At 37.8% G+C, this 27,898-nt stretch overlaps 1 protein-coding gene across 1 annotated transcript in view; it reads right to left on the bottom strand.

The window, feature by feature from the left end:
• GTF2I (general transcription factor IIi) overlaps window positions 1–27,898 on the bottom strand; it is a 78,681-nt gene that overhangs the window by 40,787 nt on the left and 9,996 nt on the right. Inside the window, exons 2-9 of the mRNA XM_055409998.2 lie at window positions 19,724–19,827; window positions 17,245–17,383; window positions 14,208–14,342; window positions 12,937–13,120; window positions 12,743–12,771; window positions 9,987–10,041; window positions 9,483–9,526; window positions 6,596–6,673 (exon numbers count right to left, since the gene is read on the bottom strand). Of these exons, the coding sequence (XP_055265973.1) occupies window positions 6,596–6,673; window positions 9,483–9,526; window positions 9,987–10,041; window positions 12,743–12,771; window positions 12,937–13,120; window positions 14,208–14,342; window positions 17,245–17,383; window positions 19,724–19,822 (763 nt within the window). The 5' untranslated portion in view covers window positions 19,823–19,827. The remainder of the gene's footprint in view (window positions 1–6,595; window positions 6,674–9,482; window positions 9,527–9,986; window positions 10,042–12,742; window positions 12,772–12,936; window positions 13,121–14,207; window positions 14,343–17,244; window positions 17,384–19,723; window positions 19,828–27,898) is intronic.

Below are 27,898 nucleotides of genomic sequence, written 5' to 3'. Positions count from 1 at the left end.
TGCCATACTAAAGAAAAATGCAGAATCAAATTGTTATACCTTCCTTAGAATCTCTAAAATCATGCAATTAACCTATCAGTAAGCTTGACACTCCATTGAAATTGAAATATGACAATTATTAATTCAAAAATCCTTTCCTATAGATTCATAAAAATTTTTAATAACATGGTTTTCCCCAATAATTAATATACAATGTATTTTGTCTTAATTAAACCTTCACAGAATGCCATAGATATTGACAACACACTTGCATGTATTATGCTTTAAGTGACAGTAATAGATTTAAAAGAGAACAACCATTGCGTTCTCGAGGGCTACTTAACATAAACATGTTCTTATCTGAAATGAATACAAACCGCTTTACTTTCTCTGAATATTTTGGAAAACATCCATTTGCTTTGCAAATGCATGAGGAATTTCATGAAGAGGCACAAAACTATACATTATAAGTAAAGGACATAGCACAGAAAATAATCTCACAGAAAACAGAAAAATTATTTATATTTGGAGTCTCAATGAAGACCAAAATGTTCAATGAGAAACCTGACTTCAAATGCCAGATTCACTGCTTCCTAGTCATGTAACCCTGGCTTAAAACATACAGGAAAAAAAAAAACATACAGAAAAAATGTATGATAGCAAAATGTACTGACTTCATAATACAGCTTTAGCTGCTCTTCCACAAGTCTAGCTATACACCATTATCAATATTGTTCTGCTCTCAATTATTTTAATAAGGTCCTCTTTAAGCCAAAGTATATTTCTTAGGATTCCCATGGTATAGGATTTCTATTTAAAATAACATGCTTATTATTGATTTCTAATTAATTACAATATTTTCTGGTAATTTCTTAAGGCCATCCATAAACAATTATAAAGTTATTTTTTGGAAAAGTTCCATATTTTCTAAATAAACATTTATTTGCTGGGTATGGAATTCTAGATATACCTGAATTGGCTTATGTTCATCAACTGCAGAGTTCAAATACTCTATTTTATAAGCATTCATCGTTTGTTAAAATCTCCCATATGACTGCATTCACAAATTTATCAACTACATCAAATTAAATCAATTTTTTACTTTGACTTTTGAGGCTACATTTTTAGGTAATAAAAGTTAATGATTATCCTATCAACTTATTAATTTATTAGTATATTGATTCTATAGTCTTACTCTTTTTTTTTTTTTAAATTTTCTAGGCTGCAAAAAGGAAAAAAAAACCCAATGCCATACGTAAGTTATCCCTCTCTCAAAATAATGCCATTTTAGTCTTACTCTTTATACTTGTTACTTTTTTCTTTTTTTGGCCTCAAATTATTATTACTAGGTTTCTTTCGGTTAATATTTGACCAGCTACCTTCACGTATCACTACACTATCTAATTATGTTGTTTAATTTTAGACATGTTTCAATCACACTTGACTTGGGCTTTCTTTGTCATTACATGAGTCCCACATGCACCCTCACAACTTGAGGAGTGTCTACCGTTTTTGCAGACAAATCGTGCTTTCCCAGTGCTCACACCTGAGCCATCTCAGAGGAAGACTGACAGGTACAGAGATGTGTTCAAGTCTATTTTGGAACTCGAAAAGTTTAGCAGAAAACATGAATGCTTTTAAGGTACAAGAATGAACAAATGAACTCAAGTATAATCACATATGAAACTACTGCAGTGACAGTATTACATCAGTACATGGGACTTCCCTGGGAGTCCAGTGGGAATCTGCCTGCCAGTGCAGGGGACCTGGGTTCGATCCCCAGTCCAGGAAGATCCCACATGGCGCGGGGCAACTAAGCCTGTGTGCCACAACTACTGAGCCTGTGTGTCCAGAGCTGGCGCTCCGCAACAAGAGAAACCACAGCAATGAGAAGCCCGCACACTGCAAACTGAGCAGCCTGTGCTCGCTGTAACTAGAGAAAGCCTGTGTGCAGCAGTCAAGACCGAGTGCAGCCAAAAATAACAAAGGAAATAAGCCAGTCATAAAAAAAGGACAAATGCTAAAAAAAAAAAAAAAAGGACCTGTACCCAACAAAAATAGGTAAATCTCAAAAACCTGTACAGATACAGGAGAACATACATAAAACACATACAGAGTACTGAGAAAATACATAAATTACTATGCGCCTGGATACACATACAAAGATATTCTGTGGAACTGTATGCTCATTTAAAGTATAAAATCATTATCAGGAGGGGCAAACTTCCATTTCAGTAAACTGGCTAACTCAGAGGAAAAAATGGGAATAGGAAGGGCCTAAAGAAGGGTGTCAATAACACAGTTAAAATGTTCCCTCATGTGAGATTCTGTAAACCTCGGAACATGTACATCATGTCTGTGGGTTTTAAACATTTTTAAAAAGTATTTTAGAATACAGTAGGCCATCTGAATCTGTGCATTCAGCATCTGCAGATTCAACCAACCATGGATTAAAAATATTTGGAACAGAAAAACTCCAGAAAGTTCCAGAATGCAAAATGTGAACTTCCAGCATGCTGGCAGTTACTAAGATAGCATTTACATTGTGTTAGATATTTCAGTAATATGGAGAAGGCAATGGCAAGCCACTCCAGTACTCTTGCCTAGAAAATCCCATGGATGGAGGAGCCTGGTAGGCTGCAGTCCGTGGGGTCGCTAAGGGTCAGACACGACTGAGCGAATTCAATTTCACTTTTCACTTTCACACATTGGAGAAGGAAATGGCAACCCACTCCAGTGTTCTTGCCTGGAGAATCCCAGGGACGGGGGAACCTGGTGGTCTTCCATCTATGGGGTCACACAGAGTCGGACACGACTGAAGTGACTTAGAAACAGCAGCAGAGATGATTCAAATAAAGAATAGGGGAGGATGTTTGTAGGTTACATGTAAATACTACACCATTTTATATAAGGGACTTGATCATCTGTGGATTTTGATACTGGAGGGGCTTGGAGGGGTGACTCTGGAACCCATCCATTCTCGTGGGTACTGACTGTACAACACAGCAGTGCAAATAAACGATCTCTAAGTACAATCAACAGGATATCTCACAAATTATATGTTTTACAGAAGAGGCCTGATACATGCTGATGGATTCTATTTACATGAATTACAAAAACAGACAAAACTAACTTAGGTTGTTACCATTCAGGACACTGGTAACAGAGCTGGAAAGGGGGCTGCCAGGAAAGGAGTCAAGGGAAAAGGAGCCTCCAATACTGACCCCTAACAGGCCTTCAGAATGCATGAGGCCAGAAACAGACAGAGGCAGGTGAAGGTTTCAGTACTTTTGTGATGGACAGAACAAGAGGGGAGAAATGCCAGGAAGAATACAGCAGACCTGAACGATCACCTGTTAAGCAACCTTAACAAATCTAAAATAACTGAAATTATACAAAGAATGTTCTCCAACTGTAATGGAAATAAAACTAAAAACCAGTAACAGAAAGCTATGTGACAATTGCACAAGTATCTGAAGAGACTACATTTTTCATGTAAACCAAAGGACAAAGAGGAAATCACAAGGAAAATTAGAAAATGTTTTGAACTGAATGAAAAGAACTAGTAATACTAATAGGTCTAAGTTTATAGGGTGCAGTTAAACTAATGCTTAAGAGGTAAATTTACAGCATTAAGTACTTAAGATTGGAAATTATCTGAATGATTTAAGTTCTCATGTTAAGAAACATAAAACTAAATTAAAATTAAAGCAACAACAAAAAAAAGACACATATGAGCAAAAAAAACACACAAAATTACCGAAATTTTGCAAAAGCTAGATGTTTGAGCAAAAAAGAAATAAAAAACAGAAACAGTTCCAGAGCCAGAACCAATTATAGTAAATAGTAACAACGAAAAACATCAAACACTTAGATATAAATCTTACAAAATATGTGTAAGATATGTATGCTGAAAACGAAGCACCCATGAATCACAGAAGAGCTAAACAGATAACATCCACATAGCACCCATGAATCACAGAAGAGCTAAACAGATAACATCCACATATCACGCGGAAGACTCAAGATACTCAACCAAATTCAGCCTACAGATTCAGCATAATCTCCACCAAAACGCCCAAGGGCTATTATAAACTGTAGTCCTCAAGACAATGCTATTCTGGAAAAGGGTAGAAACAGAAATATCTATGTAACAGGATATGCTTGAGAAAACAGACAATGTAACAGAATATTCTGAGATGCAAAAGTATTACAACAAAAAAACAATAGTCTTTTCCACAAAAGGTGCTAGAAAAACTGGATATCCGTATATGTAAGTTGGAACTTGGAATTCTGCACACTATATAAAAATTAGGCCTAAACCAATCATAGACTTAAATGTAGAACTATAAAAGTGTTTATAAAACACAGCAGAAAATCTCTGTAAACTAAGATTTTTTTTTAGGTATGGTACTTAAGCACAATTCATACAAGGGAAAAAACTCCCCACTAAGTTGGACATCGTCAAATTAACCTATTTGCAAATCCCATCACAAAGGACTTTTATTCAGAATATACAAAGAACTGCAAAAAATACCAAAAATGCATGGACTGTATCTCTCAGGCTAGATGAAAATCAATAGTCTGGCTCCCACCTTTTTCAACTGCACCTGATCTTTTCAGCAATCTTTTCTTCTACAAATATCCACTCCCATTACTCAAGCATTACCTTAAATCACTCACACTCCCTATTTTAAAGGGGGAAAAAATCTTATATAATCCTGTCTAGTAACACTCTAGTACTCTTGCCTAGAAAATCCCATGAATGGAGGAGCCTGGTGGGCTGCAGTCCGTGGGGTTGCTACAAGTCGGGCACTACTGAGCGACTTCACTTTCACTTTTCACTTTCACACATTGGAGAAGGAAATGGCAACCCACTCCAGTGTTCTTGCCTGGAGAATCCTAGGGACGGGGGAGCCTGGTGGGCTTCCGTCTACGGGGTCACACAGTCAGACACGACTGAGGTGACTTAGCAGCAGCAGCAGTAACACCAAAGTTAAAAAGACAATGCCACAGATAAAGGCAGAATTTTATTTTTAAAAATTAAATATAATGTGTTAAAAAATATTTTATTAAACAGTGTTTATTAAGTATGTTAGCAAGGTACCAAAACCTGCTGAACGGCTTAATATTTTCCAAAATTTTAACTTTTCAATTAAAAACCCTTAGATTTATCTGAGCCTTTTAGTCATGTGATTACTAGCATCATGGCAATAAAACAATCAAAACTGACATAAAAATGAAATTAACTAGGAGACAACTTAATATATATACACAGATTTAATATATACGTATACATGATTACAAAGTAGAATAAATTTATCCCTAACTTTTACAATACTCCAGAACTGATAAAAACTTATTATTTTAAATGAACTAAACCTACTAGAGAAATGCAAATTAAAACCAAAAAGAGGTATCACAAGACACCCAATGAAGTGGGTAAAAATAATGCAGACCATACAAGTGTTAACGAGGACACGGAGCCACCCGAACTACTGTCCCCACCGATGGAAATGTACAACAGTAAAAGCACAGTGGAAAACAGCTTAAATACCTGCCACAGATCTCAGCTATTCCAGTTCTAAGAAATCTACTCAAGAGAAATGAATGCGTATTTCCAAACATGTTCACAGCAACCTTATTTTTAACAGCCCCGAACTAGAAACAACCAAAATGTCCATCAGTAGACGGAGGGGTAAAGTGTGGTGCAGATGAACAATGGAGCAACACTCAGCAACAAGATGGAATCAGCTATCGACATATGCAACACTGTGGAGAATTTCAAGACAATTACATGCAATTTGAAAGTCACAGCTCCCCACCCCAAGAAAACAGTACACACTTTACGATGATTCCATTTATATAAATTTCTTAAAGCTGCAAACTAAAATGATAGAAAACATCACCCGTTGGCTGGGGAGAGCTGTGAATTACAAAGAGGCTCAAGGAAATTTGAGGGTTATGGACACTTCATTATCTTGACTGCAGTGAAGACTTATGTTTTTGGTTTATGGGTATACATAAAACCAATCAGATCTTCTACTTTAAATGTTTAATGTACTTTTTCCATCTATGATAATTAAGCTTACCATAAACTAGAGATGTTCTTCTAAACTAAAATCCATCAATGCAGAAAAGCAAACTGCACTGTGAAATTATGACCTTTAATTCCTATCTTGATTATCACTCAAGAAAAGATACAGAATAAAATGATAAATACCTAAAACTAAATAATGTCTGATCTTTTATAGATTTTTAAAATAATAAAAATAATGTGAACAGTTATTTTTATTCCACAAATAGATATTAAAGGTTTAGAAGATCTCTTATGCCTTGCAAATAACTCTGATAGAAACTGAATTCTATCTTAAGCCACAACTTTTACTTGTCCTTTTTAAGAATATTAATGATTATTTAACATTTCCCCTGTAGACTGACGCTGAGTGCCCCATTTTGAAATCAATTTTATTCCAGTGAGAAATTACAAGTACACCTGCTAGTCAAGGACCAAAGGACCAATCAATAAGATAGTATCTAAGAAATTCAGGCATTTAACAAATTTTAATTATAACCACCAATAATTTCTGGAAAGAAAAACTTCATTAAATAGTACCTTGAATGTTATATTGATAGTAATCAGGATCTTCAGATTCTTCCTTCACAGTCACAGCTGCCATTTCCAGAGAAATGCCTATAAAAGCAAATTAAATTATATAATTGTAATTTGAGGCATTCAGATTGTATAGGGAAGTCCCCTGTGCTCTGCTACTAATGCAAAATAATGCATTCAATTCATATTTTAAAGGTTTTCAAAGGACAAAAGCTTGCAAGATGTCACAGGGACAAAAATAACCTAAAACCCAACTAAGACAAAGTTTTAACCACCCTACTAACATTCTGGGATTATTTGTCTTCCAAAAAGTTATCTTTGCAATTAAAGAAAATTAATCACACTGCTTTCACTCATAGTTAAAAATATTTTTATAAATCAATGAAAATCACCTGTAAACATCAATTTTAATGACCCAATATTCCAGAGTAAAGATGGCATACTTCTTAATGATTTTAATAATGAGATACACTGATTTTTTTTCCCCTCCTAACATGTCCCTTTATTAATAAGGGCAACAAATCATACCTTTTAGCATAACACTTTGCCCACAATGAGGATAAATAATTTGAAGTAGACCTTTGTGGCCAGATATAAATGAGTATATATTGTATAATTTCATGTAGAGGAAGGTCAAAATTAAGAGAAAAGAAATCTATGTTGTTAAAACTCAAGTAATGTCAATTATACCTCAAGAAAGCTGAAGAAGATTAAAATGCATAAGCCTTAGGTTAAGAAAACACACTCAAGCAAACAGCTGACTTTCAGAGAAGAGAAATGAGAGGGGAGGAGAGACCCTTCTTGGGGTGTCATTAATATTCTGTATCCCAGTGAGTGTTAGGTCACAGGCATTTTTATTCACTGGCCATATATACACTTATATTTGGCATATATTATACTTCAGTTTTATTAAAAGTTTCAAAAAAGATTCTTAACAAATTCTTTAGTGAGTTCTTAATAAAAGGTATTTTCCCTACATATTCAAAAACAAAGTGTAAGGCAGAAAAAAATAAACCTATAAAAAAAAACCCTTTATAAATAAACTTTGGAGAAGGCAATGGCAACCCACTTCAGTACTCTTGCCTGGAAAATCCCATGGACGGAGGAGCCTGGTAAGCTGCAGTCCATGAAGTCGCAAAGAGTCGTACACGACTAAGTGACTTCACTTTCCCTTTGCACTTTCATGCACTGGAGAAGGAAATGGCAACCCACTCCAGCATTCTTGCCTGGAGAATCCCAGGGACGGCGGAGCCTGGTGGGCTGCCGTCTATGGGATCACACAGAGTCGGACACGACTGAAGCAACTTAGCAGCTTAGTAGCATAAATAAACCGCTATGTGTAATATTAAATCTACAATTAAGATGGTTAAAAAATTCAAAAATATGATTTTTCTCAAGTTGGCAAGTCTATTTTTGGATCCAAACTATTCAGGAGACAAATACATAAATAAAGGGGAGAAAATTTACAAAATGGTGATTTCAGCACAATACACTAAAAATTAAACCGAGATTTCCTGTGACATGAAAGAAAAGAGGGAAAGAAAAAAAGCTTCTGTGAAACAAACTGTGTAACAAACTCAAATACTTATTCCCAATAAGGAGAATTCAACGCTGCCTTTCTTGCAGACCCCTCTAAAAATAACGTACATAAAAATCCTCATTCATTCAGTCTGTCTCACACACACACACACACACAGACTTCTCCTAACCCCAACAATTCATTTCAAATACCATTAGATTGCTCTGACCAAGATATGCAGCTGCATCAGGGAGTTTCAATGGCCCAAAGCAGGGGGGCAGAAGGAGACTATTTACTTATTTGAGGGGGCAGAAGAAACTGAGTAACAGGCCTGGGAGACTGAGGAAAATGGGGGACAAGCATTAGTGGTGACAGCCCAATGAAACTGTCAAGGGGTCAGCAAGACAAAGAGGTTAGCAATGAAACCTGTGTGAAATGAAATATGTAGACATACTAAACAAGGTTTCCGTGACTCTCAGAAAATTCTCCAGGAAAGGAAGGAAACAAAAAAAAACCTTGGGGTGTCCAAGAACTGAAGATATGGGCATGAAAAATCACAGATGGAAATGGATAAACATACGTATGTAAATACAAATACACATAAACAGATACTCCAGCTTTGCCTACTAGAAGCAATGATATCCCAACTGCAACAACAATATCTAGCACCAACATATGATTGCTTAGCAAAATAAAAGAAGGGAATGAAGGAAAAAGAAGACAAGACGAGAAAACACGAGAACTGCAATAAAACAAAAGAGAGGCAATAACAAGCGTTGGTCAAGCGATGGAAACCCAAACCCTCACACACTGCTGCTAAGAACATAAAATGATACAGTCACTAAGGAAAACAATTCATCAGTAGCTTAAAAAGTGAAGCAAAGAACCACAATTCACTCCTCTGAATCTACTAAAAAAAGGTAATGAAGACACATCCCCACACAGACACACATACAGATGTTCATACCATTATTCAAAACAACCAAAACTGGCAAGAACTCAAATGTCCAATAAATGGTGAATGGATAAACAAAAAGGAGTATATCCCATGCTGCTGCTGCTGCTAAGTCGCTTCAGTCGCGTCCCACTCTGTGCGACCCCATAGACGGCAGCCCACCAGGCTCCGCCATCCACGGAACAATATCCAAGTAAGAACTATTTATATATGCTACAAGGCTTTAGAAGATGTGCCTCAAATCATGAACAAGCAGCAGCAGCAGTAATATTAATAAATAATGTCACCTTTTGGAATAAATTTGTTCTACTTTACATCAAAGCAGTAAGTAATGAGTCCAAATACAAGGTTCTAAATTAAGGGAAAGTGTTCTTTACTTACATTTCACAACTGATTCTAAAAGCACTGGTACATACCAGAATCTTCTGAGGGTTCTGTTTTCACTTTGACGGGGCCACAGCTGAAAGGAAAAGAAACCCTGATGAAGCTCTGCGCGATGAGGGCCACTTACACACAGTGCTCAAATGCCTGGATGTCACAGGATAAACTCACTCACCTGACCCAGTCAGTGCAAAAGTGACTCACTTTAAAATTCACATATTTATTTCCTGCATCAATGACTTGTCAATTGAATTTAGAAATCTAATTCCAATCAACATTTTGAGAGGGAAAAGTAAAATAAAACAACATGGTCTTACTAGAAGGCCTTCCTATTCACAATGTGGTCACCAGACTGATCACACCAGTTTCATTCAGGTTAACTACTGCCATTCATAACTACTAAGTTAAAAAGTGCATTTCCACAGGCCCTCCAAAGGATTCAAATGCAGGCCTTTTTAATATTCTAATACATCAATAATCTAAACACTAAAGCCTGCTGAAGTGTGGAGGTTCATTAGTACTAATGACATATGCTTTACCTTCCACTTGGAGATAGCATTGACCTTTCAGCATCTGTAACCATCACACGACCACCTAGGTACAAAAAAAATACTCAGATTTAGATTTTTCCAACACCAATATGAAATATGACTATGCTTCCAAAGGTCCTAACTACAGAATGAACAGGGGAAAGGAGTTCACAGCTCAGGGTCATTCGAATGAGTACTGCTGTTGGTTTGAAAGAGTGTCCTTCATTCTCCCCTCTAAGGAAGATAGTTAGGGATGATAATCATCTAACAGCTTTTAGCCCCTCAACCCTCCACAAACCTCCCATTAATGAGAAAGGTCCCATTTTTATCAGTGAAACAAGTACACCAATATACTATTACTGAATAAGATAATACTGCTGTATAAAGGAAGTCAGATTTCTATTTGGAGTAGATCTGGGGACTTCCCTGGTGGTCCATAGGGTAAGAGGGTAAGACTCTGCACTTCAACTACAATGGGCACAGGTTCAATCCCTGGTTGGGGAACTAAGATCCAGCATGAGTACATCTGACTCAGAAGAAATGGACAACAATGACTGCTAACAGGTACAAGGTCCTTCCTTAAGGTGATGAGACAGGGTGACGGCTGTACATCTTGTAGACAAACCACAACCCACTGACTTATACACCATAGAACGGTGAATTCTATGTTTGCAAAAATTAAAAAAAAGGAAAAACGAACAAGGCTGACTCCATCAAATGCTGACAAAGATGCAGAACAACTACAGTTCACACACTGCTGGTGGGTGCGTAAACCAATTCCACCACACTGAAAGCCACTGTGGCAGTGTCTTAAAAAGGTAAATATATAACTAGCTACTGTTATGATCTCATCATTTCTTTTAAGTTATCTACCCAGGAGACACGAAAACAATGTCCACATAAAAACTTGCACTCAAAATATCATAGTGGCTTTCTTTATAAAAGCCAAGAAATGGAAACCCACATGTTCATGGGCAAGTGAATCAGTAAACAAATTGAGAGTATATGTACAGTGGAATATTAGTAATAAAAAAATAATAACTGTTGATACATGAAACGTGGAAAAATCGCAAAGCAAGAAGCCAGACAAACAAAAAAAGAGTACATACTCTAAGATTCTATTTCCATAAAAAAATATAGGAAATCCCCACTGACAACAACATGAGTGACATTGTGGGGAGAAGGCAGAGGAGGAGAGGAATGAGATGGGGTGTGAGGAAGCGTGGGCTGACAGAGGCTTCATTATCCTGACTGCAATGACAGTTTTCACAGCGATACATGTGTCGAAGCTTAGCAAACCGTACACTTTAAACATGTGTAGTTTACTGTATGTCAATCATATCTCAATAAGCCTGTTAAAAGTTTTTACACTGGAAAATGCAATCCCATTATAATTGCAACTTTTCAATTACTTTGAAAGTCGGTATGGCAAAAGAGGTGAGCCATACAAAGCCACCCACTTGGACAACTCATTACTATAAAACTCTATAGAAATATTGTTTAAGTAACCACTAGGCCTCAATGTTTCAGAACATATTTCTAGAATCACAGACTTCATAAAATACAAATGGCAAACTACAGTTAATCTGCAACACATCACGGCAAAAAAATACTGATCAAGAAAAAATGAATTCTAACTTAAACATGAAAACCAAGTCTATACTTTCTCAATCTCAAAAAGGACACATACAAAAACCTACAGCTAACTCAACGGTGAAAGCTCTAAAGTCTTCCACCGAGTATGGAGAACCAGGTGATATTTGCTACAGCCACATCCCACTCAATACTGCACTGAACACCCTTGCCAGAGCAATAAGGCTAAAAAACACAAAACATTCAGACTGCGAAGTCAACTGTCTTCATTTACACACAACACGATTCGCTCTGTAGAAAGTCCAGAAATAAACAGGGTTGACTAACCAAACTGCCAAAAAGTTGTCCCGTATACCACATGGACTGTATACTCAAGATGGGTGAACTTTATTTATGGTATGTCAACGATATCCCAATAAAGCTTCTAAAAGATTCATCTTTTCATCATAGTGAGAATAGCAGAGGTTACCGATCGGAAAACAATATATGCTTGGGTACCCATGTATTATCTTGTCCTTTCACGTTTACATCGCTCAGAAGTTGCCAATGGCAGTGATTATTTTCACAAGTCTCAAAGGGGTGCCAGTCTTTTAAATATCCCTTTTCCCTTCAAAGGGAATGTCTGGACTTCCCAGAAGGAAGTCCTGTTGAAAACCTGTTCATTTTTCAACGGCCCATCTTAATCCCCTCTTCCTCGTAAACTCCTCCCTGGGCTTCCTCCCTGGAACCTCCACTAACCGTTCCTCCAGTGTGCGCCTCTTGGGGTGACTCCACCCTCAGGCCACCAGCACTGGAAACCGTTAACGCCTACACATGGCTGTGCATCCCCTCCCCACCAATCCTGTGCTCCATCGCTGTGCCCGCTCAGTGGACACTATGTAAATTAAATCCCTCATAATTCTGGGGTATAAGGACAGATCCTTACACCCTGCAAACACAAAGCCTTGAATAGATCCTACAGCAAGCGGCCGAGCTGAAAACAGTAAGTCTCTGGTTTTTCAGCTCAATAGACTTTTCACTGGTTTATACAAACATTGTACCACTCCACTCCAAAATGTCTTACATCATATTCTCAAAGAAAATAAAGGAGACATCATTACAATGTATTAAATTTTTGACACAACAGGTTTAGTAACCGGTCCTGTTATAATGTAAGCAAAGCAATCACTTACCTAGGTGCTTCTTTGGCTCTAGGAAAGGTCTGCAGTAAAACAGAACAAAATATTACATGTAAATACAAAAAGTTATCAAAAAGCATAAATTTAAATGGCTTCTATAGTAAACAATAATAAAAACATATTAACTTAAGGTGAATATTCAACTTTATTTGAAAAAGCTATTGAGGGCAAGGGAGAAAGTACTTCACCTTTTAATGATAAATGAAATCCCTGCTTTGTTCTCCAAAATCCACTTCAGGGTCGCAAGATCATAGTTTTCAGGGTGTTTGAAGGCTACTCCTTCTGGAAGCCCCTGCACCACCACAGCCGACTGATCTCGGAGCATCTTTTCATACGGAACAGGTACCACTGTTGACTTGCCTAAAGCTTTCCCTGAGGTTAAGAGATAGGGAAAAGGCAGAAAGACAGTAATCATTAAATGGTAAGATTTGAAAAACTTAACCATGATCAGTTATCATGGTTCAATAAATGGCATTAGTAGGTTTTCTTCTTTGTCTTTGCCATGTTGCTTGCAGAATCTCAGTTTCCCAATTAGGGACTGAATCCAGGCCACATCGGTGAAAAACCCGAAACCCTAACCACTAGGCAACCACGGAACTCCCCCGCATTCGTGCTTTTGCAATATTTTATTTCAAAACTACCTTCAAATACTAGAGGGCCCTATTCCTATGTTATCAGTAGTCGAAACCTGAAACGAGTTCAAAAGGCCAAAATGAAAAGTATATATTGATAAAAATACACACATAAAATTCACATAAAAGGAAAGGAACAATGGCCCACTCGGGTATAATACAATTTCTTCATATACAATTCAGCCTCAGAACACGGAACCCAGACAAATCCTACTGTTACCACAAAACACCAGGCAATTTTGGGCTAAAAATTGAAAACTTATTAGATAAACACACCCTATATTCACAAACGAACATATCCTCTCGGATGTCTGTGGGTATCAGACAGGGGGCCCACACATGCTGGAAACGCCAGTCCCGAATTGAGTTCCACCTACAACTTCACAGTCTAACCTATATCCTCCCCCTCTTTCCTCTTTCCCTAAAAAGAGCTGTTTATTGCATAACTAGACTAAGGAAAGGTGCTTTTTTCCCAGGGACTTGTTGAGATCAGCACATTGTCAAAAACAAACAGGACTCTTCAGGTCGTTATGCTGTGTCACTGCAGGTTCTCTGGTAGGGGATGCGGATAGTGGTGAAGTTAGGCATTTGTAGAAGAGGCAAGGGGTAGACAGGGAATCTCTGCACCCTCCTGTTTAATTTTGCTGTGAACCTAAGACTACATTAAAAAACAAAAAAACAACTCTAACAGCTAAAGAATATCTGGGAATCAACTCATTCAACTGTGAAAGTGTGTTACGTGATTCTTAAATCAATTACTTAATCTTCCCTTTAGAAAAGTCAACTATATAACATATTTTTCAGACAATTCAAGTGTATAACCCTACCATAGCAAAAGCAGAAATAGTCCTCAACTGTTTTTCTGAGTGTTTCAATCTCTACAGCATCGACACTCATCCGATTCGCCTGGGTTGTAGATTTCATTTTATGCATCTCTGCAGCCTTTTCTTCTTCTTCAACACCTGTAAAATATTAATGCTATAAAAAGTCCATATCCATTATCTTAGTATTTGATTTTTGCTAAGAGTATTTTTTCCAAATGCTAACACTCATGATTTGACAGAAAGGAAAGAGAAGAGGAACTTTAAAAATAAGAACCTAAAAGACAAAGGACTTGAATGGAAATTATAAGAAACAGAGATCACCTCTGAAACAAGAGCAGCTATAGGTGACAATAGGTACTAGTAATTTTAAAATGAAAAGATACCTCAGAGCAACTACAAATTTAATATGGGAAGATGATCACCACAAAATCATTCTTGTTGCCAAGTCTAACACAAAAGATTCTACAGATAGTTGACGTATGGCTACTTAGCACTTGAAATGTACACAGTCCAAATTAAGATGTGTTGTAAATTTACAATACAGCCTGGATTTTGAAGATTTAGTACCAAAAATTATATGCAAAATACCCCATTAATTTTTTGAAAAAGGAAATGGCAACCCACTCCAGTATTCTTGTCTGGGAAATCCCATGGAGAGAGAGGCCTGGCAAGCTACAGTCCATGGGATTACAGAGTCAGACTCAACTTAGCTACTAACACCACCCATCCTTCAAGGTACTAGACATTTTTACATTCACCTATTCATTTTAAAATCCTCTAGGAGATAACAAAGTCCATCTTCCTAATGACTTATAGGGTTTCTACAGTGATTAACAAGATTTGAATTAAATCAGTGGTGAGGGAGAAAATCGAATAAAACAGAATTGCTTAGTATGCTTCCTGAAGGACTGAGTGTCTGTTATACAAGAAAATATCATGTGATGGTGATAATGACCTTTGAGGTTTTTTTTTTAGAGATTTCATTTGTAAGGGGTCTAATTCTCAGAATGCCACCATCAAAACTGAAGCTCACAGAGAATGTAAAAACAAAAAGCAAATAGGTCTAAGAATATTCTGGCATAAATTATTTTTATTTAATGAAAAATGTAAACCTTGAGTGTATCTCTCAGATGACCTAGTGCTGCTCACAGAAGGTGCTAGCACTTAAGTTTGATGTGCTGTGCCCCTGGTTCTGGATGTCCCTTGTTAAAACCAGAAAATAAGATGGAAAAATATATCTGGGTGGAAATGTCACTCTGTTGATTTATGAGCTATAAATGTTCACCTTTTAAAAATAATTTAAAAGTATAAACAGATGATTAATATGTAAGTTGATATAGAGGCAAAAAAGCAAAAAAACCCGATACGAGCCATCCTGTATTTTGGTTGTTGCCTTAATAAAGGATTTGCACAGGTATACAAAAAATAATTTTTATACTGATTATATATGTTGAATGATAATGTTTTAGATGTCAGGTTAAAATATATCCACTAAAACAAATGATACGTTCTCCTTACTTTTCATTAGAAAAATTTTAATTACCTAAGTGATTCACATCATTTTATTTCCATAGGATCCGTTCCGTTCCGTCACTCAGTCGTGTCTGACTCTATGCGACCCCGTGGACTGTAGCCTAACCAGGCTTCTCCGTCCATGGGATTCTCCAGGCAAGAATACTGGAGTGGGTTACCGTTTCCTTCTCCAGGGATCTTCCCGACCCAGGGATCAAACCCGGGTCTCCCGCTTTGGAGGCAGATGCTTTAACCTCTGAGCCACCAGGGAAGCCCAGGATACTGCCTTTCAAAACCCTGGAAAAGAGCTTAGAACTCTCCTAAGAATTTCTAAACTGACTATAAACCCATTGATTTGGTTTCGGAAGACAACTGCAGAACAGTTTATAGGAAACAAGTATTAGGTACTTAAGCATTATATACCAGAAGATTATTCTCTGTGGCATCAACATTTTGGTAATAAAAAAAGTATGAATACTAACAGGCAGGGATTATAATTTGCAACTGAGGACAATTCCCCTAATGCTTAGTTCTCACCACTGAAGAAGCCCATTAGCAAAGCATATAGGGAACAGGGATGTACACACAGCTGCCAGTGGGATTACAGTATTCATGGGACAGATGGCAACAGACACACATAATCAAAGCAACATTATTAGTACAAATTCAAATACACAAACATAATCAAAGTCTTAAAAATTCTCAAAATGGTAAGAAATAATGAGGGAAAAAATTTCAACAGATTACTACCATGAAGCTTAAAAGATAATGGGGGGGGCAGGTACAGAGGAGGGGAGAGATGCTTTTTAAAAAACGCAACTGAGAACTGAAATTAATGACTTAAGAGTGAACTTTTATTCACCCATTATCTGCCTTAATGTATCATGAATTGGATCTGACTTGATAATGGATCTTAAAGACAAAAGCTATGGACAGTGTTAGGTTAGACACAGACATGAACACTGTCATACTGTGAGAAGGTCTAGGTTTTAACAGCCTACAGGAAATTTCTCTAATGCATTTGTTCCCATATCAAATAAACACATTACCTGGATAAACTTCTAACTGGAGGGTCGCAAACCTCACTGAGAACGGAGGATAAGATGACTCCATTGAGGGGTCAGGAAGGCCCGTGGAACTTTCTTCATGCTTACTCAAACTTAATGCAGAGGAAAACTTTTCTTTCCCCCAATACAGCAAACATCTATCAGGGACAAGACTTGCTTATCTGAATTAAGAAATTTTAATCACTCTGCCATTTCTCTACCTTCTAAGGTGTTTCACTAAGCCAGAGTCAAGCAAGGAGCACAGGAAAAACAAACAGTGCCTATTTTTCTTAAGATCTTCAGTACTTCCCCTTATGTGTTACCATGTCAGTGATTTCCTCTGAGCATTCTGAAATGTCACCAGGGACTTCAGAAAAGTCTTTTTTGGGCATAAATCTCATTCAGCTTTAGAAGCGAAAACAATGAGTTCTCCATAAATATAAACATTTATGGAATACAGAAAATAAAAATACAATACTTACAGTATTTTACAAAATCTTTCTGAAAGTCCTTTCTAGTGTTGACAAAAGCACGTCCTCTCTCAGTTCCAACAACAAACACATCTGTTTCATACACTGCGATGCACGCCACTTCCGCCTTGGACTTGGCCAGTTCTTTACACTAAAATATACAAATAGTAAATTTCATGTTTCAGACATTTAAAAGCACTCTTTCAGCTGGATGAATAAAAAAATCTTATCACGTGACCAGCCATAATGCCTCATCTGGAATAAGGTAAAGTTTCTAGTTTCTGGCCTTAAATTATCATATCTAGAAGAGAGTCCCCTTTTTTTTTAAAGAGACCGCTATTTCTAAATTGTTTACAACCTTGATTTTTAAGAATTCACAGAATTTTTATGAAAAAAGGGCAGAAATCCTTTGTAACCTGTTATAGGTCAAAAACCCAAGAGACAGACTCAGATGTGAACAAAGGCTTGCTGGCGAGCACTCCCAGTGACAACAACCTTGTGCAGTGAGGGGCAGCAGGGTTCTGCAGAGCCAGAACAGACAGCTGCTGCAGAGGCGCTGCAGGTACTCGGGAGCTGGTTCAGGCCTCCCCAAGGAAGGGGAGACCCTGGGCAAGGGAGCCTCTGACACAGAGAAGCCAGCAGTCCCTCAGGGGAGAGGGGCCTAGAAGCCACACTACAGCTTCCATCACAAATTCCCCCCTCCACAGTATCTCCATACATATACACCACTGGAAACCCATTCAGAAAGGTACACTTCTACTGAGTGCATTCCTAAGAGACTAAATATTCTTTAAAATCTTTACAAAAAGAGTATACAGCCTTCCATTTTATGGATAAACAATAATTCATTTAGTGCAACCCTTATAGAAAATGTTGCCGATTCCAATTATCACTCTGAAACACAACACTGAAAAAATCACCTGGGAACAAAACAGTTATGTGTATTTTGACTTTCTTAAGACAGTTAGAGACATGAAACCACAGTCCAAAAACTCTCAAAGTAAAAAGTTTTAAGGTCCTCAAAACCTACTGAAAATTGCTTTCTTAGAAGGGTCATGAGTTGACACTACCATCTGTACTTCTAGAAGGGCTAACTCTCAGTATCCTAGCAAACGTTACTATGCACCTTTCCCAGAACCATTTTTTAAAAGTATAAACCATTATTATACTTCAGTGTAATCAATAATCCAGGGAATTCCCTGGTGGGCCAGTGGTTAGAACTCGGTGCTCTCACTGCTGGGGCCCAGGTTCAATTCCTGCCTGGGGACTTATCCCACAAGCCACAGGGCATGGCAAAAAAAACAAACACAAAACAAAAAACCCCCAATAATCCAATGATTAGCATCAAAATCAAAGGGTATTAAAGAATATGGAACTTTAGACAGTTTTCTGTAAATCAGCTTCTTTCACTTATTTAGGAAGAAATAAACAGTGCCAAAGGTGAGGAAACTAGAAGAGTCTGAGGAAGAGAATGGCTCCTACGCGACTTTATGTCATCCTACGTAAAGACTAGTTTAAAGAGGATGGTTTAATATCAACAGAGTAGAGTTAATCTCTAAATTATTTAACATGACAGCCACAAATGCTGACTGACTTGAAGACCAAAAGCGAGAAGTGACATTCAGAGAGAAATAGTATATATAGTCACTAACCACTCTAATATTGCTTCCTTGAAGGAGATAATTTTTTAAATTCTTATGTAGTAGAAAGAAGGGGGGAAAAAATGCCCTAATGGAAAAATAAGAGATTCCACTAGTATTCTATATATAATACTTAAAGGCAGTAAATACACTGCCTCCTCCTGCTTAGAATATATAATTTCACTGTGTCAGAAAATACATAAGTCTGATAGTTTTTAAATCTATGAACTCATATATATTCATAAAAACATGATAAGCAAATGATAGTACTATGATAGTAATATAAAAATGCAACAAAATACTTAATTATTTTGCAATTATGTATAAATAATTTTTTTTAAAATAAAGTTACACTACATATTTGGTAAAGGCCACCAAATTCAGAAAATTGTGAAGGCAAAGCACAATAAAATAAAGAATAGATGTAAAATAGTGAATATGCTCTTAAGGTCCAAAATTGTGGTAATGTTCTTTACACTGATACAGTTAACACACCAGCAACACACTACAACATACAAACTCACTCAGACTAACTCCAAATATTGCACTCAAATTCAAAGTTAAGGCTTGCAAAACAATGGATTAACTATTAGGAGGTAGAAAATTGAAATTAAATGTAAAAAATTACACATTCAAGTAAGTTAAGAACATTCGGAAACATGGTATGCAGTAATATTTGATTTGAAAAGCTTAAATCCCATTAACTATTATTCAAGAAAAAAGCCTGTATATACTAAAAAAAAAAAAAAAAAAAAGACAAAGTGTGTTTTCCAAAAACCAATCAATCGCATTTTCACAAGCCCAATGTTATCCAACTGTAGAAACTTTACGCAACTGCAGAGCCATCTCACCATGGACTCAAGAGCAGACATGAGGAACGTCACCACCATCCTGCTCTCTGAGGACTCCTCGTCTTCGACAGGCAGGGTAGACACTGCTACTTGGGCCATGATCCCTAGGAAAGAGAAGCATTAAGGAAGTGAGTGCTAGAAACTCAGAGTCCTGCTCAACATATGTTTAGAGCTGGAAGGGTCCTCCATGAGGTGCCTAATTGACAGTTTTCTTGCAATAGAAAAAAAGTAGGAGACTCAAAAACCAAGTATTCTAGGGACTTGCCTGGTGGTCTAGTAGCTAAGACCCTATCTTCCAATGCAGGGGGTGTGGGTTTCACCCCTGCATGGGGAATTAAGATCCTGCATGCCACAAGATGCAGCCAAAAACTAAATAAAATCTGTTTTAAAAAAAGTATTCTATTTGCCCCAAACTCCTATTATCCTATAAGATACAGAACCTATCCCTTAATTTTCCATCTAGTTTTATTTCCAGAAAATTAGGTCAGCATCACCTTCCAAAATAAATTTAGATGTCACCCAGAACTAGTTAAAACATTTCCCAATGACAGCAAGATGTACTGCACTTCACAATCCAGGTAGTTTATCACAGTTCAACACATACCACCTCCCTTTCTCCTGAGGGCACTGATTACAGAAGAGTGGATGAAGCAGACAGGGTGGGGCATGGGATTTCTCCTTTCTTTAAAACTTTAGTGTCAGCAAAGAGGCTCAGCCGAATTTCAAGCACTATAAAAATTCAACACATTAACCATTCAATAGGAAGTGTTGGCAAGGATATGGAGAAATAGGAACCCCTGTGCACTGCTATCAGGAGTGTAAAATGGTGCATCCATTGTGGAAAATAGTTTGGTATTCCTCTAAAAAAGTACCCAGAGTTACCATGATGCAGCAGTTCCATTTCTGGGTATATACTCAAGAGAACTGAAAGCAGGGATGTGAACAGGCATTTGCACACTCATGCTCACAGCAGCATTATTCACAAGAGCCAAAAGGTGGAACCCCAAGGGCCCACCATCAGATGAACCAACAAACAAAATATCATACATCCATATAATGGAATGCAATTCCGCTTTAAAAAGGTAAGATGTTCTAATACATGCTGTAATAGAGATGAACCTTAAAAATATTATTATTCTAAGTGAAATAATCCAGACACAAATGGACAAATGTGTGATCCACTCAAGAGAGATTACCTATCAGACTAAGAGACGGGAGGTAGAATGATAGTTCCCAGGGACTAGAAAAAGGGAGCACTGAGAAGTTATTATTCAATGCATCCGGAGTTGAAGTTTGGGACAACAAAAAAGTTCTGGAGATAGTGATGGTGGTCCCACAACACTGTGAATGTAACTAATGCCAGGGGAATTTTAAATCATTAAAATGGTAAATTTTACATTATATATTAATATATATAATAAAAATTTTAAAAGGCAAAAATACATCATATAAAGACATTCTAAGAAGCCAAAATCTAAAGCAAATTTTAAAAAATTCTAATACTAAAAGAATTGTTTTCCTATAAACAGCATGCAAATTAGATGCCTATTAAAAACTATCCCTTTTCAATTCAGTTAATTCTAGGTTTTAGCAAGAGACCAAATAATGAAATGAAATTAATGAGAGGATAACTGAAAAATTAAGGACCAACAGTAATTCTATAAAACAAATACATATATATAAATTAATTTACTAAAGACACCTGGGTATTTCTTAACTATTGCTGTTATTCAGTTGCTAAGTTGTGTCTGACTCTGTGTGACCCCATGGACTGTAACCCACCTGGCTACTCTGTCCGTGGAAGTTTCCAGGCAAGAATACTGGAGTGGGTTGCCATTTCCTTCTCCAGGAGATCTTCCTGACCCAGGGATCAAACACGAGTCTCTCGTGTCTCCTGTATTGGCAGGTGGATTCTTTAATCCACTGTGCCACCTGGGAAGCCCAAAGTTATATTTAAATTTACTTAAATCAAAATGGACAAGGCATATTGTTTTTCTATAATAACTTTCATTTAGAATATATTAATACAATCAGAAAGTAGTATGAACTTTTCTGAAAGTTCATAGCATTTCTTAATAATCTCACTTTTCCTTTAATTTCCTAGCAAGAGAAAAAAGATGTGTTCTCATGTTACAAATGCAGTAATTTCTCAAGGTCATACAGTCACCCTCAGAGCCAGAATATAACATTAGAACAGTTTCCTGCCTATTGCTGCTTCCACTTCTCACCTCCAGTTGTCACAGATATGCTATGATATCCACCACATTCAAAGTGTGTTAACAACTGGGAGGGACAACAGCCTAACAGCCTGCGGGGAAGCCACAGCTTCATTATCAGAACTTCTCAGGACCATCTCAGTACTCTTTGATGGGAAGAACCCTGGAGGTGGTGGAATCCACTCGGGCTCCAGGGGGAAGGCTGATTCTGTCTGGGGCTTTCTGCTCTCTAGAAATGGCTGCATCTGGATCACTTCCCTGAGAGCCCTTAGTCAACACGGCGCATGGAACATTCCCTGCACCCCTAACCCGTGACTGCGTCCTGTCCTCCGCCCTTTGCCAGAAAGAAAATGTCATCGCACTGCCGCGTTAACGGTGACCACGTGAGGACACACCAGGCCGGTGGTGACACGAGCTTCCAGAGCATGAGGCCTGATGGGCAGGTCCTCCCAGAGCCAGGAGCAGGAAAGCCAGGCTGGGGGCACCCCAGACCACCAACCAGCTCTGAGACCCCGATGGGCTGCCCTCAGCAGCCTCCTGTGATCAGAGATACCCAATCACTCAGTTTCCAGGATGGGTCTTTTCACCTCTCACCGTATACAGAGAGTCAGTTTAAAATAAGAGCAAGATAGACAAAAAATAAATAAACATTTATTAAATACAGCTATCATGTTTTATTAGTCATCTTTTAAATATTCACAACAACCCTGGGAGAGAGGAAGAGTAAGAGCTAAACGGAAGTATCCAGGGAGCCTAGGAAAAAAGAACTTTGAAGGGTACAGCACCTTACAAAATGGAAACAGGCACTCTTTTTCTGGTTTAATTTAAATGGGGGTGTTTGTGTCTGTCTGTCTCTCTGTGCATCTGCGTGTTAAACAGGGAGGCTGTGTGTGTGTGTCTCTTGTGTGTCTGCATCTGTCTCTGTGTGTCTAGAAATGAGCAACAACAAAAAATCCCCAGGATATGATCTGTCATATCAAAACTCAGAAGTCTCCCAAATAAAGAGACCATGAAACAAAAAAATTTCAAGTAACTAAAATGGGACAGTGAGTTCTCTGGAACAAAAAGGGAAAGGACCTTAAACAGAGAGAAAAAAATGCACTGAAACAATTCAGAAATGTGAGCACAGTGTGCAGAGTTTTAGATTTCCTTTTATTCAGTACGTTTATCCATTCACTAGGCATCTTGACTAAGGACTGTCATCCTTTGCTTGTGGCAAATTCTCTGCTATTATTTCCTCGGGGCTTCCCTGGTGGCTCAGGTGATAAAGAAGATCTCCTGGAGAAGGAAATGGCAACCTACTCCAGTATTCTTGCCTGGAGAATCCCATGGACACAGGAGCTGCAGTCCGTGGGGTTGCAGAGTCGGATATAACTAAGTGACTAACACACACACACATACACATTATTTCCTCAGGTATTGGTTCTGTCCCATTTTCTATCTCCTATCCCACACTGAAGCTCAGATTAAATGTATGTTAATCCTTAAATCTCTTACTCTCTTCTGTATGTTTCTCATTTCTCCTCCCTGAACTAAACTCTGGTCTTCTGACTTATCTTCCATTTCACTCATTTTTTCTTCATTTGTACTTATTCTGCTGTTAAAACTACCCATCAGGTTTTTTACTTTGTTTATAATTTTCATTTATACAATTTCTATTTGCTGCTATGTCACATTTAAAATTTTCTTCACCCCAACGATTTTCAAGCTTGACATATTTCTTTAAACATAGCAGTAGGAGTTGTTTTATAGTCTAGGATAATTCAAAATCTCAAGTCTTTGCAGTTGTATTTCTGATGTTTCTCGTAGTTCTACTTTCAAATGTATGGTTCTTGTTCCCATGGATACCTGACTGTCTTCTACTGTATGCTGGTCGTTTTACACCAAAACCTGTTTTAAACATGAGACCTGGTGTCTGGGAACAGTACCTGCCTGGGAGATCACCATGATCCAAGGATTCACCTTCCTCAGATCCCTTAGATGTTAACCCAGACCACAAACAGAAATAAGCTGGCTTATTTCTTAATCAGTCTTATTCAATTGGGGGTCGCAAGTTATTGAGGGGAATGGTGAATCTGACCCTTGAATTTTGTGCAGATTCTGTGCTTTGGTTTCAGCCTTTTCATCCCACAAGGTTTTCAAAACTCAAGTTCATATGGTGAAACTGGCAGAGCAAAAGAGATTTCCACTTCTACTATTCAGTTCAGTTCAGTTCAGTCGCGTCTTTGCGACCCCATGAATCACAGCACACCAGGCCTCCTGTCCATCACCAACTCCCGGAGTTCACTCAAACTCATGTCCATCGAGTCGGTGATGCCATCCAGCCATCTCATTCTCTGTCGTCCCCTTCTCCTCCCACCCCCAATCCCTCCCAGCATCAGAGTCTTTTCCATTGAGTCAACTCGTCACATGAGGTGGCCAAAGTATTGGAGTTTCAGCTTTAGCATCAGTCCTTCCAATGAACACCCAGGATTGATCTCCTTTAGAATGGACTGGTTGGATCTCCTTGCAGTCCAAGGGACTCTCAAAAGTCTTCTCCAGCACTTCTACTATTAGTTCCCTTAAAAAAGAAATTTTGTTGGCCCATGTGCAGCTATGGTATCTTAAGTTTCCTGACCAAGGATCACACCCTTGCTGCCTGAAGTGGAAGCAAGGCAGCCTAACCACTGGGTCCCCAGGGAGGTCCCCCATTCTCCTATTAATATTAGCTTTCTCATAACAGCTCTTCAAAATTCTTACCAACTTTTTGGTAGCTTTACAAAAGTTTTGCTTTATAATTGTAGAGCATTCTTAGTAGTCCCACCAACTCTGGGAACCACACCTAGTTTACAATAATCTTTATCTTCAAGAACAATTTATGAATTAGCCAGAACTATTACTAAACTGCAAGGTTACCCAATTCAAAGCACCACAAGTAAACAAAGGCAATTTTCCTGTTTTATTCAACCTAAAGGTGGCACTGACTCCATACAAAGCCAGTCAAAGAACACAAGGGACATCATTAAACTTCTATTACCTCCCGGCAGACCTTGCTTCTCCTTAAGAAGATGGGTTTTTTCCTAAGACAAAGATGACAGCCATGCATGTATCTTTAAAGTTTGACCACACACCTATCCTGTGATCCCTGTACCTTCCTGCTACCTTCTGCACAGAAGGTCTGGGGATTTGTATCCCAAGCCCACTTAAGTGGCTAGTCAGAACAAGATTACCTGGGATACACTGTGATTGGCAGTCCAGCCAGAACTGCGTGGAATAGGAAGGTAAGGAGTTATTCAAAAGGCAAAGCAGGACACTGACATCAAAGAAAGGGGTTGACAAAGTGTTAAAAGACACAAAAATCATGGCTACCAGAATCCGTTCCACCTTCTTTACCGTTTTTTCAATTTCCTTACTTCTTCAACTCCAAATGTTTTTTAACTTCATCTTTTGTTTCCCTGATTTGGTTTTAATTCTCCTTTATGACCTTCAAAACTGAACTTAATTGGCCTTTTAATTGTTCTGTCTTTTTATCTTTTAACCTGTCAGCTACTGTTTAAAAGAAGCAATGCCTTCTTCTATGTCTCTGAAAACAGACTCCAGCCACTCTGTAAAATCTTCTTGGGTTTCTTGTTGGAGATCCATTTCAGGGGTTAGGTCTGTCTGTGTCCTTACTGTACTGATCTCTTCTACCTCAAAATAAGCCAATAATTAATTCCATGTAAGTGCTTGGGCTCTTTATGGTTTGTTTTTGCTGGAACCAGTGTGCCTGCTACTGATTTATTTACAGCCACTTGCTCTGCACAGTCTGCGGTATCTCAGTTCCCCAACCAGGCAGGGATGGAACCCACGGCGCTTGCAATGGAAGCATGGGGTCTTAACCACTGGGCCACCAGAGAAGTCCCCCATGGAAGTGTTTTCAGATCATACTTCCAGTTTTAATTTGTTGATCCTTGCCATTAATGCTGAGCAGCACAATAATAGATTTTACAGTGAGTCAACATTTTGACACAGGCCATCATCACTCTAATGAAAATATCAAGACTCTAAGATTTCTGATTGTGTTGATTTCTAAAGTATTACCAAAATTTCAAATTAAGTAATACTGCTTCAAATTAAGCTTCAGGTCAGATTGTTAAATCAGTGGGGGAAGAGGGGTCATAACTCTGATCTTGTTTTTTTTTTAATTACATTTATGTCTTATTTCTTTTTTGTGATGTTATAGTTATTTTCAACAAGCATTTTTCCATTTCAATCTTAAAGCTTACAATCTTAGATCAAAAAGAAAATTCAACATATTTTAGTTGTTTGTTCCATTCTATTAGAAATGAGAAACCCAACCCAACAAGATTAGCTGTCTGGATAGTCATAGAGACAGCTAATTTTATAACCAGGGACTAGAACTGTATCTCCAAATTCCAACTTTCATGCACAAAAATAATCCAGGAAAGGCGGGTTAAAAGGTGATTAGAACTGTACTACTAGGCAATCTTTCTAAGGCAGCAAATTAACTGGCATTTAGAAGCAAACTGAAGCAAAAGTATAATATCCTTTTTGTCCAAAAGGCAAATACTAGAGGGACACTGAAGGGCACATATGAACATCAACAGCACTTTCTGAAAAAAATAAAGAATACTGTTCAAAGAAAAAAATACGAACGATTTACAGACGGATTGTCTAGATGAACGCGTAACTTACGTCACAAAACTGCTGACAGGCACTGTCAGGCACACACATCACCATTAACAACAAACAGCCATGAGTCATTTAAGCAACACTTTATTTTAGTAAAATCCAAAACCAAGATCCATGGTCAACTAGGAAGAAATGGATTTGAATTCAGCCAGGCACCAGGGTCAATATTTTCTTCTCAAAAATTTCATTTTCAGTTTTCTATAGGCAGTTCAAGTTCTCTATTATTTTTACTTATCATAAGCAACTAAGATCCACACTGTACACTGAGTTAAGTATGGTGAAATAAACGTTACAACTACAAAAACCAGTAAGTTTCCCAACTCAGTATTTTATTTCTAGAGCCATAATTACTAAATCGCAGATACGTGGATCAATGAAAACTGAGAAAACATTAAAAATCAATTAACATACTTACCCCTAGGATATTGGTCATGAAAGGCTATAGACAGTATTTAGGACAGATAATATGGCATTCAATTCTGCAATTAAACAGGCTTACGAGTTTAAAGGAAAAAAAGGGAATCCTTTAATTAACCAGGCAAATCTTCCACCGAAACTTAATTTTTTGACCTCCACGCCAGCAAAAGGCAGCATGGCTTTCCTGGGCTGTGGTTGCTCTCACTGTACCAGTATTTAAGATGCGCCAGCTCTTCCTTGGTTTTTTTTTTTTTTTGGTTGTTTGGTAGCTTCAGCCGGTAAAGAATCTGCCTGCAATGCAGGAGACCCCAGTTTGTTTCCTGGGTCAGAAAGATTCCCCCTGGAGAAGGGCACAGCAACCCACTCCAGTATTCTTGCCTGGAGAATCCCATGGACAGAGAAGCCTGGGGGACTACAGTCCAAAGGGTCACTCGGACACAACTGAGTGACTAAACACACACACACACACATATCTTTTTTAGTTGTCTCCATTATTTGAGTCTCAGGTTTTTTATTCTAGTCTCAGGTTATTTTTTGTTTATAAGGTTAGCTTAAAACTCAAACTTACCAATTCATTTAACTAAGAGCCACGAAAGCCAAATTTCAACAAAACTGTCACTAAAGGCATCATCACAGCCTTAACTACACTCATCTTCAGCGAGAAATGTAGAATAACTTTCAGTATCACTTAATTCTAAGAACAGTAAAATGGAATTTCAAACTTTTACAAAATTCTGATTTTATAAAAGTAATTTTTTTAAATGAAGAGAACTAAGAAAAAGCTAAAATCATCTAAGATACTATATATTAAGATGGTGCCTAAAATAAAAAGCAAGGACCTAATAGCTGAATCAGCTGATTTTATCCTAAA

This window comes from Moschus berezovskii, chromosome 27 (assembly GCF_049115385.1).
Source record: "Moschus berezovskii isolate FMDL1 chromosome 27, NW_MosBer_1.0, whole genome shotgun sequence".
Taxonomy (NCBI): Eukaryota; Metazoa; Chordata; class Mammalia; order Artiodactyla; family Moschidae; genus Moschus; species Moschus berezovskii.
This window is presented reverse-complemented; position numbering and strand designations above follow the sequence as displayed.